At 33.8% G+C, this 14,264-nt stretch overlaps 2 protein-coding genes across 4 annotated transcripts; one reads left to right on the top strand and one right to left on the bottom strand.

Annotated features, from left to right (window-relative positions):
* Nucleotides 1–418: 418 nt before the first annotated feature.
* LOC116105210 lies at nucleotides 419–857 on the bottom strand. The gene has a single exon (XM_031391644.1). The coding sequence runs from the start codon at nucleotides 776–778 to the stop codon at nucleotides 419–421; it is 360 nt and encodes a 119-aa protein (XP_031247504.1). The 5' UTR covers nucleotides 779–857.
* A 3,588-nt stretch (nucleotides 858–4,445) lies between these two features.
* LOC116105174 (cullin-4) lies at nucleotides 4,446–13,244 on the top strand. 3 transcript variants are annotated; one of them, XM_031391601.1, is made up of 18 exons: nucleotides 4,446–4,707; nucleotides 5,704–5,975; nucleotides 7,116–7,231; nucleotides 7,341–7,687; nucleotides 7,886–8,066; nucleotides 8,271–8,393; nucleotides 8,494–8,781; nucleotides 9,476–9,601; nucleotides 9,743–9,844; nucleotides 9,926–9,979; nucleotides 11,175–11,281; nucleotides 11,395–11,455; nucleotides 11,550–11,681; nucleotides 11,789–11,926; nucleotides 12,027–12,107; nucleotides 12,338–12,418; nucleotides 12,536–12,616; nucleotides 12,858–13,244. In XM_031391601.1, the coding sequence occupies exons 1-18, from the start codon at nucleotides 4,634–4,636 to the stop codon at nucleotides 12,969–12,971; spliced, it is 2,478 nt and encodes an 825-aa protein (XP_031247461.1). In that variant the 5' UTR covers nucleotides 4,446–4,633; the 3' UTR covers nucleotides 12,972–13,244. The 3 variants fall into 3 exon arrangements, with proteins under 3 accessions (XP_031247461.1, XP_031247459.1, XP_031247460.1); XM_031391599.1 differs by lacking the exon at nucleotides 5,704–5,975 and having other exon boundaries at nucleotides 4,446–4,934; XM_031391600.1 differs by lacking the exon at nucleotides 4,446–4,707 and having other exon boundaries at nucleotides 5,502–5,975.
* Nucleotides 13,245–14,264: the final 1,020 nt, after the last annotated feature.

Genomic DNA, 14,264 nt, shown 5'->3' with positions numbered 1-14,264 from the left:
ATAATTTGATTAATTTATTAATCTATGGTATGATATTAACAAAATGAAATGAAGATGAAGGGAAATCATATTTTTGTAAGTAGTAGACAGTTCGTATATTTTAGTTTTTTTTTTTCCTCCGTGTTTCAGAAACTCATTATCAGTTCATATAATTGTAAATTGTTATCTTTATTCTTTATTAATCATCACCCATTCCTTCAAATAAATATCTCAGAGCTTAATGTATTTTAATCTGATATCTCATCACTTGCCAGTTCTCTGAAAGATACCCACCACCAACACCAAGTATTTTATCTCCATGCGCCGTGGAGTCCTGGGCAGCCACACATTCACAAACACACAGTACTCAACAAATTATAATAATAAGACAGAATTTTTATTAACCAAAAAAAAAAAAAAAAAAAGAAAAAAAAAAATACTAGCATTGTGAATCAGTACTGCAATAGTTATACAACCATGAGAAATCCTCTACAGGAAGCTCCAAAATCAACCCATCTAAATCGTTAAACGACATGCCTTTTGACAAAATAGAAGCCGATGCAGTAGTACCATCATTGCCTCTTTGATTATCATAACTATAAACATGATTATCTTCCAGCTGCTTGTTATGCAATGTCTCTGTTTTTGCACCCTTGGGGGAGCTCCCTTGTATCCATGCAACGCATGAATCTTTGCCTGTGAGCTGCTGAACCACTGATTTGAAGCTCTTTTGGTCAGTTTCAACGTACTGAGTATCGATAAGAACTATTTTGACCGCCTGACGTTTTGAACCAGACATTATTATAAGAGAGAACTGGATTCGAATCTTCTCTTGAAGGCGCTAACTTTCTGGGAGTTTCTCCGAGTAGTTTGAGCTGAATCTCTAGTGAATTATAATTTTATATTGATTTCGTGAGTGGTTTTAACTTTTTATAGAGAAGAAAAAGAGTACGGCCGGGGTGTGGTTCTTGACTGTTAGGAGAGGAGACCAATTGACCGTTAAAACTAGCAGTCTGAAAGAACACCAAGTCTAAGTCAAAGCACGCATTTTGGAATCACGATCAAGTCAATATTATGCACTAAGGTTTTAGACCACATGCATCTGAATAATTTTCTCAGTTTCATAACTGCTATAAATTTCTCAAAATATCCCGATATGTTATTTTCATAAGATTTTAAGTACTTACGAATGGTACGTTATTCGTACGTATACCGTGGTAAGGCATACCATTTCCTATAAGGATAATATTACGCTCACAAATATTTATTATTAATTTTCTCTCATAAACGAGATATAGCAGTTTGCAATTGGCCAACTAGTAATGAATCTCGCTTGTCCAACAATATGTCTCATATAACCAATTGTGAACTGTCATATCGCGTTTCTAAAAAAAAATTATTGAGAATGATTTGTTAGCTTATCTTTATTGCTATCATAAAATGGATATTATTTATACCACGTACAGGAATATTCCCAAAAGTAAGTAAAGTTACAAGTATATATACTTGATGTACAGGTATATACAAATTATATATATACGAGTACAAATATGTGATATATTGTGATATGTGAAATTATGACACGTGGGAACAGTGGAGGAATCAGGAAATTACAATTGGAGACCAAAGATAATAAATGTATTTAAGAAATTGCATTTGAGGGGGACAATGTGTAAGATTTAACAAGTAAAGGAGGTCAAATGTAAAACAATAAAGTGTAAGGGCACATAAAAATTAAATATTTTTGTGAGAGCCCTGGTGGCCTGAACAACACAAACACTTTAATAACTCATGAAATTATCATAATAAATAGAAATATTATATTTATAAAGTGCCAATTTTATATATTATTTTATAATATGATAAGTCTAATCCACTTATAAGGTTATTTATTATTAATGTATTATTTAAAAAATCAAACATCCTATCACTTTATATCCAAAGCACATTAATATAATAATATTTAATTAAATTAGATACTTTACCTACAAATTTTAGCTCATCAATTCATCACTATTTTAGACTTTTAAAGTTACACGGTGCGAAGAAGAACCAGTTCTTCAAATAAAATTTGTCAAATGATTCAAAACTGTATAGTATCGGAAAATTTATTAACTGCTTAAAAAGTCAATTGATCATTAAAATTATTTTGTCCTATTTCTGCAATAATTTTCTTTTTGTCACACCCATATTGATTCCAATTACTTTCCGTGGAAGCCTAGCCTTGGGAATTTGTTCGTAGCATGCAAACGCAATTTACTTTAGGTCAATTATGTCTGGGTGATTGAATGATTTGATAAATACTTTTGAATATATTACTTAAAAAGTTTTGAGTTTAAATCTCTCTTTGATTATTAATAGGGGTAATCACTATAACTTTTATCCGATCGATAATTTTAAAGTTCTGATGGATTAGTTGAGGTATACGTAAGCTGATTTGACAAAAAAAAAAAAAAATATTAATTTAGGACTGCTATCCTTAGCCTCCCTTGAGGTTTAGATTTATAAATCACACCCCAAAGGTATGAAAAATTACCTCCCACTTTTAAAAAATTGTCACAAATCTCCCCTGGGAGCCGTTTGCGTTTGCTAACAGAAATTCTAAATAGAAAACGTAAGATTTCATGATTGGTCTTATTATTCATGACTTATTCAATATTCATAGCAGCAAAGACGCCTTCTGTCACCGCGGCCAACTGGATTGCGTTGAATACTTGTGTTTTTACATATTTAACCCTCCTTAGTCCTCTATAGTCATGGTCAAGGTGATTATTGGAATATCAATTGCTTTATTTGTGTTAAATTTAAAAGTGTTTCTTAGTTTTAACTTAATATAAATGGCTTTAATATATTAAAAAGGATGAAATAAACCTTTTTAGAATTATAGTGGATCGACCGGCCAGGATTTACCGTTACTTATATTATGTCATTGTTATTGGGTTTATCTTGTACAGTTATTACAGGCTCAAACTTTGTTTTTAAGAAAAATGATTTTTAACCCCCATCTAATTGAATTATCAACCGTCATGGTTAATACATCTCTTTTATAATAAAAAAATATATTATTTGAAACTAAAAATAACATTTTAAAGCTAATTAGATCTACTTTGCCCAATTTAAAACTTAATTAGATTTTTGTTTTACATCGTTTAACTTATTTTATCTTCTTTAGATTCAGATTTATCCTGTTATGTTTTTCATAATTTGTATTATGTTTTTATCAAATAAATAAATATTTAAAACAAAATAAAATGTTTCAGCGATTATGAAATTTAAAATATATATATATATAAAATAGAGCATGAGTGTATTAAGAAATTATAATGTTATTTTTAGTAATTTAAATTAAGGTTAAATTTATCAAAATAAAAAATAAATTTAAAAGTAAAGGGTGAAGATCAATTAGGTGGGGGGCTAAAAATTACTTTAAAAAAACTCTTGGGCTAAACAAATGTTGGGCTACTTCAGCCCAGATTGCAAGGTTTAGCCTTCTAAATGGGTAGTCCAGAAGATTCTAGACCTTCTAAATGGCAGGCCCATTCAACCTTTAAAGCCCAAACGTTTAAATGGATTTTATTGGAAGTCGTTTCTCATCCACTTTATCCGTTCAGAGGTATAAGAAAAATTAAAAAATACCCGCATTATAAATGGAAAATAGTTTAAATATTTATTTTTATTTGTAATTCAAAAGTAATTTTTTTTTTTTAAATGTTAATGATACAATCCAAAGGTTTGAATTATGTATCATAATTTAAATACATGATAGCATATTTAATTATTAATATACAATTTTTTTTTAAGAGTTAAAAAAGCTACATAATATATATATATTTGAAATTTACAAGTTAGTATAAACCAAGTAATTGTCTTTTCCGCGACTCGAAGATAATAATCTATGGGTATAGTTTACCTATAGTGGCTCAAGAATTTGCCATCCGATTACGAGGGGAGAGAATTTATAATTTTACTAGAGTCTAAAAATTCAATTGAAGATTTTATTAATGAAATAATATTTCAATTAGCCATGTTTCCTCAATATCTGCGTATCAACGATTTCGAAAAATGAAAAATATAAATCCCAATGAACAATGTTATATTTATAACTGAATTATACAAACAGACAAAAAAACAAAAGATACAATAATCATTTTACATGAATTTTGTCTCATTTTTGTCTTTTTTATATGATTCAATTGTAAATAAAATATTATTGAATCCTAATAGCAAATATGTATTACGAAATGTTTAATATATAATTCAAAGTTACAATAATTTTTTTTTTTTTTAAGGAAATATGATACTCTTCTTTTAAATTTTTAATATATAGTTGTTGAATATTACATTAAAAGGATTATTTAAAAAAAAAAAATTTCCGATCACAATTTTTCCTAATTTTTTATTACAAGAAAAAGAAAATAAAAATTATAAAGGGCAGAAAAACAAAACAAGGAGCAAAGTGAAGGCAAGGCAAAGTAAAGGAAAGCAAACGGGGCTTTGTGTTGTGTGCGTCTCCATCCATTTCCATCTTCTCACACAAACACACTTATTCATACATCAAAGAGATTGAAAAAAAAATACTCGAAAATCATCTCCATTTCTTCATTATTTTCACTCTTCAATACACGATTACAATGCTTTAATTGACGAGTTTTTGATGTCTCTCCCCAACAAACGCACAATCAGCAACACCTCCAACACTAATCACACCTCCTCCATGAAGAAGGCCAAGTCTCAGACCGTCGCCTGCTCCGTCGACTCCGCCAAGAACGGTCTCCACCACGACTTTAATAATACCAATAACCCCGACAACGATGTCGTTTTCGACCCCTCTTCTCTGTCCCTCGATGAGGATCTTAAAACCGATGACTCTCGTGCCCCTGCCGCCGCCAATTTGGGACGCAAGAAAGCCCAGCCGCCTCAGCCTGCTAAGAAGCTCGTCATCAAGCTTGTTAAAGGTACGGTTTCGACAATTGAGGAAGAATTTTATGGTTTTTTTGTTTGTTGTTTCGATTGGGTTTTGTGTCGTTTTTAGGTTTAGTGAAGTTTAAATGTTGGGTTTTTGTGTGATTGTTGGCGGGTTTTTAGCTCGTTATTTTGATTAATTACTTTAATTTATGCGTCTTTTTAATTTGTTTGGTTGGATTGTGGAATCTGGGTAGTGGTTTCGTGTGTTAACAAGTTCATTTGAGGAAATTTAACTTTTAATTGAACGTTGGGTAGTTGAATTTCTTATGGGTATTTTGATAAATCAAGCTTAGAGACTTACTCGTGGTTCAAGTTTTGGATCTGTTTTTTGTTAGTTATTAGGAAATATTTAACTTTTGGATTGAACAGGTGTATCTAATTGTTCTCATTTTCTTAAAATTTGTCTGGTTAGTCATTTAAGAAGAGCTGTGTTAGGGTTTTTAGTTTTATTGGTCAGAAAGGAAAGAATGGGACCAAGCTAGGGTTTTTAGTATGTGATGGGAAATTGATCTAATTTAATAATTTTTTTTGTAAAGAAGCTTAGGTTCATTTCAATNGCGAACGGGGCTTTGTGTTGTGTGCGTCTCCATCCATTTCCATCTTCTCACACAAACACACTTATTCATACATCAAAGAGATAGAAAAAAAAAATACTCGAAAATCATCTCCATTTCTTCATTATTTTCACTCTTCAATACACGATTACAATGCTTTAATTGACGAGTTTTTGATGTCTCTCCCCAACAAACGCACAATCAGCAACACCTCCAACACTAATCACACCTCCTCCATGAAGAAGGCCAAGTCTCAGACCGTCGCCTGCTCCGTCGACTCCGCCAAGAACGGTCTCCACCACGACTTTAATAATACCAATAACCCCGACAACGATGTCGTTTTCGACCCCTCTTCTCTGTCCCTCGATGAGGATCTTAAAACCGATGACTCTCGTGCCCCTGCCGCCGCCAATTTGGGACGCAAGAAAGCCCAGCCGCCTCAGCCTGCTAAGAAGCTCGTCATCAAGCTTGTTAAAGGTACGGTTTCGACAATTGAGGAAGAATTTTATGGTTTTTTTGTTTGTTGTTTCGATTGGGTTTTGTGTCGTTTTTAGGTTTAGTGAAGTTTAAATGTTGGGTTTTTGTGTGATTGTTGGCGGGTTTTTAGCTCGTTATTTTGATTAATTACTTTAATTTATGCGTCTTTTTAATTTGTTTGGTTGGATTGTGGAATCTGGGTAGTGGTTTCGTGTGTTAACAAGTTCATTTGAGGAAATTTAACTTTTAATTGAACGTTGGGTAGTTGAATTTCTTATGGGTATTTTGATAAATCAAGCTTAGAGACTTACTCGTGGTTCAAGATTTGGATCTGTTTCTTGTTAGTTATTAGGAAATATTTAACTTTTGGATTGAACAGGTGTATCTAATTGTTCTCATTTTCTTAAAATTTGTCTGGTTAGTCATTTAAGAAGAGCTGTGTTAGGGTTTTTAGTTTTATTGGTCAGAAAGGAAAGAATGGGACCAAGCTAGGGTTTTTAGTATGTGATGGGAAATTGATCTAATTTAATAATTTTTTTTGTAAAGAAGCTTAGGTTCATTTCAATATGATTACCTTCTGGCTGCTACATACAAGTGTTGGGGTGATGCACAACCTTACTTTTACATAACAAGCCTTTTTTAAATACATCTTTTATGGGTGGTTTCATTTGTTTGATTTATTACAAACAGTTTTGATTTTGTGATAACACAATGAAAGGGGAGAAATCAGGCTTAGTAACAGCACCCTTATAAGCTCTTCCCCGGGCTGCTTGACAACATTTTTTTTTTTTTTGTCATTTGTAGAGTTTATTGATATTCCCATTTTACCCATTCTAATTCTGTCATCCTAAAAAGTTGTTAATGAAGTTTGGATCCATGTCCTAATTCTATATGATACAATAACAAGCTTTATATTTTTTTTTATACTTGCTGTTTTACTGTAGCTGAGTTAAGATTAGTTCTTTTTTTCACATTTGTATCTATTACAATACTTGGTAGTTTTTGATCGTAGGATTACTAATTAGATTCATACTGCATTTTGTGAATGTTTAATGCAACCAAAAAAGCCTTGTTGAAGTATACTAGTACTAGTACTAGCTTTTGTGAAATTTGGAATCTCAAAATTTTGTTTTTATGAAGGTAAACCAACACTGCCTTCAAATTTTGAGGAGGATACATGGGCAAAGCTGAAGTCAGCTATAAAAGCTATATTCTTGAAGCAACCAGATTCCTGCGACTTAGAGAAGTTATATCAGGTAGATATGCATACGCTTTTCTTTCTTTGGTTGTAAAGCTGCAGCTTTTCTTAATTTAATACTTGTTATGTGTGGGGTTTTTTAAAATTAACAATAACATTTTCCTTAGGCTGTCAATGATCTTTGCCTGCACAAGATGGGAGGAAATCTTTATCAACGGATTGAAAAGGAGTGTGAAGCACATATATCTGCAGCACTTCAATCATTGGTCGGTCAAAGCCCGGATTTGGTGGTTTTCTTATCACTTGTTGAGAGATGCTGGCAGGATCTTTGTGATCAGATGTTGATGATTCGTGGTATAGCTTTGTATCTAGATAGAACATATGTGAAACAAACACCCAATGTTCGCTCGTTGTGGGACATGGGCTTGCAGCTTTTCCGGAAATATCTTTCTTCATACTCAGAAGTCGAGCATAAAACTGTCACTGGCCTTTTGAGAATGATTGAGAGAGAAAGGTAACTCTACGAAAGTTAAACTACATACGGCTTTAAATTTTGGATTTCCTAGATAGTTGTTGATAATGAGTCGATATGTCTGTTAGTTTGAAACTGTTTTCCATCATCATCATCTTCTTTTTCGGGTTAAATTTCATCAATAATTTGCATCTTGGAATTCCCAGTGTTTTATTAATTTATTTTTTGGTCTGGTTTCAGATTAGGTGAAGCTGTTGATAGGACTCTTCTTAATCATCTTTTGAAGATGTTTACTGCTTTAGGAATTTACACAGAAAGCTTTGAGAAGCCATTTCTTGAGTGTACATCTGAATTTTATGCTGCAGAAGGTATGAAATACATGCAGCAATCAGATGTTCCAGATTATTTGAAGCATGTGGAGGTACATTTGTTTTTCATGTAGCTCTATCATATGTGATGTTGCCACTATATTGTTGTGTTTTTCTTATTTTGTTATTCTTTAACAGTTTTGGTCTATTATTTTGTTTTGGCTGACTGAGAATATTGAGATAGCTTGCTGTTTTTGTCATATGATATATGATATATGTTGATATATGTAAGATTTGTGGGTTACTCATTCTGACAGATAAGGTTGCATGAAGAGCACGAAAGATGTGTACTTTACTTGGACGTGAGTACAAGAAAGCCACTTATAGCAACTGCTGAAAGACAACTTCTTGAACGCCACATATCTGCAATTCTTGACAAGGTCTGGATTTGAGTTTTTTAAAGTACTCCTCGGTCCTCTATATTAATATGCTAGAATTTTTATTGGGTTTGAATTATTATGGTTTCTTTGATCTATTCAGGGGTTCACGATGCTGATGGATGGGCATCGTACTGAAGACCTTCAGAGGATGTATGTGCTGTTTTTGAGGGTGAATGCCCTTGAATCGTTAAGGCAGGCTCTTGCCTCATATATTCGAAGAACTGGGCATGGCATTGTTATGGATGAAGAAAAAGATAAAGATATGGTTTCCTCCCTCTTAGAATTTAAGGCGTCCCTTGACACAATATGGGAAGAAAGCTTTTCTAAGAATGAAGCATTTTGCAATACCATAAAGGATGCTTTTGAGCATCTAATTAATTTGCGTCAGGTCAGCATGTTCTACTCTTTGTTCTTTCTCCTCCCTTGATTGCAACAGTATAGTATATCGATAAAACAAAGCACAACATTCCTTCATGTCTTGCATAAATGAATGATTTGCATGGATAGGAAAGTACTATTTATCATGGTGAAGACACTAGAGTAGCATTTGAGGAGACTGTTATTTAGTATTGTTAATATTTGACAGGATGTTAGTATATCAAAACTGGCACCACGTCTGAGTTAATAAAATTTTTTTAATTTCTATTTTCCTCCCTCTTCCCTTCCTCAATTTTTAAGATCCAGATTTGTTAATTTTGTATTTACCTCCTTGCTGGGAAGTTACATACATAACTCCATTAGTTGGCATTGTTGACTACTTTTGAGTTTGGAAATTAATTGTATGTGAGCTACCACGCCTTCCTACTGGAATCAGTGTTTTTTATGGCCACATGCTTAGGATCACTTGGCAGACTCATGGCCAGTGTTACCTTAGGTGCTCTGGTTCTTGATGTGTCTTGTTGTGGCAAGTACACTGATGCAAAATCATATTCTTGTGGCCTCCATCTACAGTTGATCTTGGGGCCATGGTTCTTATTGTTTGCTAGGCCTGGGCAGCATTTGGGTTGTTCTATAGCCATCATCAGTGATTTGTAACATCATATCTCTACTTTTTGGGGCTAACAGTTTGCTTTATTTAATAGAATCGGCCTGCTGAGTTGATTGCAAAGTTTCTGGATGAGAAGCTTCGTGCGGGGAACAAGGGTACTTCTGAAGAGGAACTAGAGGGTACACTTGATAAAGTTTTAGTTTTATTCAGGTTTATCCAGGTAAACAATGTGTGCTTGATTGAAAGTATTGAATTACTGTCACAGTAGACAAAAGTTAATATCGTGTTATAGTTATTTCTTTGTATTGTCATCACAATTACTAATGGATGTCTTTTTTCTTTATATTTTAAATAAATGCAGGGTAAGGATGTGTTTGAAGCATTCTATAAGAAGGATCTTGCAAAAAGGTTACTATTGGGGAAGAGTGCTTCTATTGATGCCGAGAAATCTATGATTTCTAAGGTTAATTTCCTTTTCTGAGTAGATGGTTTTGCCATATGTTTATCTAGCTATCATGTTGACAAATATGTATTGCTAATGCAGCTGAAGACAGAATGTGGCAGCCAATTTACAAACAAACTTGAAGGAATGTTCAAGGTCTGTATGCGTTTCCTCAAATGCGTTTCCTCAATAATTTTTATGTTTAGGAAATGTGATTTAGCTCTGTGCCAATTTTAACCCTAATTGTGTGTTCACATTTCTGAATGAATTGATCATTTGTGACTAAAATCTGTACTAAAATTAAGTAAAGCATTGGATCCTTCTCCATATAAAGGCAAAATGATGATGTGGATAATAGTAATACATCCCTGGAAGTTTTATGTAATTAGCTTTTTGAAATTGTAGACATACTCATATTTAGTGTCGAGTTCAAAATTTCTACTACTGCTATGACATGCTTGCCTCGTATGCATGCTCGTTTGATGCATAGATGATAGGAATCCACTCCAACAACTCAACAATTGGGCTGGGCAATGAGTCTTTCATGGGCTTGGGTAGAACCCTCCTTGGAAAACCGGCTTGCCAAGGGAGGGTGCCCAAGCCATTTATAACCCACATGTCCACCCCTTTCTCTTCCAATGTGGGATCCTAACATTCCACCATGCTTCTGCAACCAACGTCCACGTCAGCCTCTTTACCCCTTGGGTGACTTCGCAAATCCCCTTACCTCGGGTCGATCCGCCCTTCTTGGGGGTAACAACCCGGGCCCAAGGTTAGTCTGCCATGGGTCTGCCTACCATGCGTGCGTTGCCACGTAGGCGCAGGATCATGCTCTAATACCAATTAATAGGAATCACTCCAACATCTCAACAATTGGGCTGGGCAATGAGTCTTTTATTGGCTTGGGTATAACCATTCTTGGAAAACCGGTTTGTCAAGGGGGGGTGCCCAAGCCATTTATAACCCACATGCCCACCCCTTTCCTTTCCAATGTGAGATCCTAACATTAAACTATCCTTGTGATCTTCAATTAATTAAATGTAGCAATTGAGCTATTGATTGACATGGCCAAAGACCATTGCTTCCCGCTTTCCAAAGATTGCAGGGTTTGGCGGTGGCTCCAGTTTCAAAACTTGAGGGATTTTTTGGATTATCAAAAGATAAATAAATATTTGCTTTCTTAGATGGCCACTTAAAATAAAGCTCTTGTTTTTCTCTCTTTCATGCATAATCTTTTTGGTAGTGTTCATTTTATCACTACATAGCTCAGCTTTTACAATGACTTCATATTCATTATTCTGAGCGGTGTCTTTTGCAATTGTTTTTTTTTTTTTTCACCACATGTTTACAGGATATTGAATTATCAAAGGAGATCAATGAGTCCTTCAAACAGTCGTCCCAAGCCCGGACAAAACTCCCATCGGGGATCGAGATGAGTGTTCATGTCTTAACAACAGGGTAGGTTGAGATCTTAGATCCTATATTAGCATAATTTTAGCAACCTCATTATGATATTTAACCACTTATTGATTCTGAGGAATTTAATCTCTGTCTGGGTGGTTTGCATGCAGGTATTGGCCCACATATCCTCCCATGGATGTTAGGCTACCTCATGAATTGAATGTTTATCAGGTTTGGTAGAAGTTGCTGATGATTCTTTTTGGTTACAGGTCCTTGTCATGTGAGGTATACATATGTGTGACATTTTTATCTGTTTTTGCTACAGGACATTTTTAAGGAGTTCTACTTAAGCAAGTACAGTGGAAGGCGCTTAATGTGGCAAAATTCATTAGGTCACTGTGTGTTAAAGGCGGAGTTCCCGAAAGGTAAAAAAGAGCTGGCAGTTTCCCTATTCCAGGTTGGTAATGCTTAGTTGCATTTTGAATTTAGTTGCTTTTTTTCATTGATATGACTTGTGTCACAAATTCTAATATTGCCTGTGTCATGCTTTCCGTATGATTTCAGACAGTAGTTTTGATGCTTTTTAATGACGCCCAAAAGCTTAGCTTTCAAGATATTAGGGATTCGACAGGCATAGAGGAGAAGGAATTAAGAAGGACTCTGCAGTCCCTTGCATGTGGTAAAGTTCGTGTCCTGCAAAAGGTGAGCTGTTACCCGGGTTTGCTTTCGTGCTCAATTATTTGTGCTGATATAATTGGTTTATGTTTGAATTTCTTTTTATCCTCATTTTTATATTCTACAGTTGCCAAAAGGGAGGGAAGTGGAGGATGATGATTCATTTGTGTTCAATGAAGGATTTACTGCCCCTCTTTATCGTATTAAGGTATGCTTTTCTGTTTAATTATCTTGTTGATGGTGATCTCAAACTTTGCCTGAGCCTAACAAGAACCAAAAGTAAACTTGTTGAAATTACTTTTCCTGTCATTTTCTAACTCTGTAGACAACTCACATTTTAATAGGAACAGTACAGCAACATTGTGATAGATCCTTTATGCTAGACCATTGGATTGCCACCAAGATGGAGCTTGATAATGTATTTTCTGTGAAATGCAGGTAAATGCAATCCAGATGAAGGAAACAGTGGAGGAGAACACAAGCACTACCGAGAGAGTATTCCAGGACCGTCAATATCAGGTTCACCACCTCTGCTTCATGTTCATCAAAACTTTTATTCAAACATCATCTCATATGTTTGATGGAGTGATGAGCTAGCTAGATGATTTATTTATTATGTTGTTCAATATTTTCCAGGTTGATGCTGCAATTGTGCGAATAATGAAGACAAGGAAAGTGCTAAGTCACACACTTCTGATAACCGAGCTCTTCCAACAGGTAAACATTATTCAATTTCATCTTTACTTTCCCTTATGCATTATGAAATCTTTGCTGTATAGGCCTCCTTAAAGTCAGGTCACAGTCACATTGTTGCATGCATTATTATTTTCTTGATCGCTTCATTCCCACAATGTAATTGAAAAAATCTGAAGTGGTGGTGATGAAAGCACCATGTGAGTAAGATCTATGGAAGAAATTGATGAGTTGGAGTAAATTTATGTGGATTTGTTTTGAACAGCTCAAATTTCCCATAAAGCCAGCTGATCTGAAGAAAAGGATTGAAAGCCTGATTGACAGGGAGTACCTGGAGCGTGACAAGAACAACCCGCAGATATACAATTACTTGGCCTAATCCACCACCTAGTCACAATACACACACAAATCTAAAATCAAAATCTTTTTCTTGTCAATGAAATGGGAAATTTCAGTCCACAATCCTCATGCGGCAAAAACGTTACGTCCCATTTGTCAAGAGTACTGTACAGAAAGTCGTAGTCTTTTTTCTTTTTTCTCTTTAACTATTTTTGTTGAATTCAACATTGTAATTGTAAAGCATATTTGGCCTTTGTCTTGATACTGTCGTCATGGACTTGAGTTTCTTCAAGTAAGTTGCACCCCTTTTCTTTTTTTTCTTTTTTTTTTTTGGGTTATGAGATTAGAAGAAAGGGTAAGAAAACAACAGCAAGGCATGTTATTAGGGTAACGTTTTCTCCCTCTAATTTACTTTTAGATTATAATGAATATCACTTCAATTATAGTGAACCCTTGGAGAGGTATGGAGATTAACCAATTTCTGGATCATACTATATCTCATTCTAGAATTTTATTTTTGATCACGTTTTTTACTTTAATAATTAGTTAAAAGAATGGGATATCTTATATAGGTGTTATTATATGATAAATAAATAATATGTAATTGCATAATTAATGTATTTCGAAATAGGTTGTATTACATTTTGACCCCCAATCTATCGTGTAAGAACAAGTACCTCTCTTGTTTTAAAAACACCAAAGTAATGTTTGGGTCAAGGAATATTGTATTACTGGAAATGTTATATTAATGAGAAAATATATTATATTGAAAATTAACGAAAAATGTTATATTAATATATTTGGTTATATTGGTGGATATAAATAATTAATATATTTGATTAGGAGGAATAAGATATTATAAGGTTTTTACTGAATTATTATTCTTTTTTAATAATATTATTACATTATTACTATGTAGTATGTTTTACTGTTATTATTTAGAGTTTAGACTACTTTTAATCCTTATATTTGAGAATTTAGTTAAAATATTCCAACACAACAAAAGTTTAAAATTTAACAAAATACCCCCAGCCACCCAAGAAGATTGTTGACGGCTGCTAGTAGTCATCTTGGGTGGTTGGGGGTATTTTGGGTATTATTCATGTAAACAGTGAGTGACATTTTTGTCCAAAAATTGATTTACGAGGTTATAAAGGTCATTTCGCACATTTGTGTTAATTGTTATTTGGTAAACACGTGAAGGTATTTGTATACAAAATGTCTACTAATTAAAGGTAAAATTGGTATAAATAGTGGATTACTCTGGTAATAAAAAAATAACACCATTTTAATCAGTAATTGAATTACCTCTCATATTATTTACAGTAATCAC

This window comes from Pistacia vera, unplaced genomic scaffold (genome assembly GCF_008641045.1).
Source record: "Pistacia vera cultivar Batoury unplaced genomic scaffold, PisVer_v2 Contig495, whole genome shotgun sequence".
Taxonomy (NCBI): Eukaryota; Viridiplantae; Streptophyta; class Magnoliopsida; order Sapindales; family Anacardiaceae; genus Pistacia; species Pistacia vera.
This window is presented reverse-complemented; position numbering and strand designations above follow the sequence as displayed.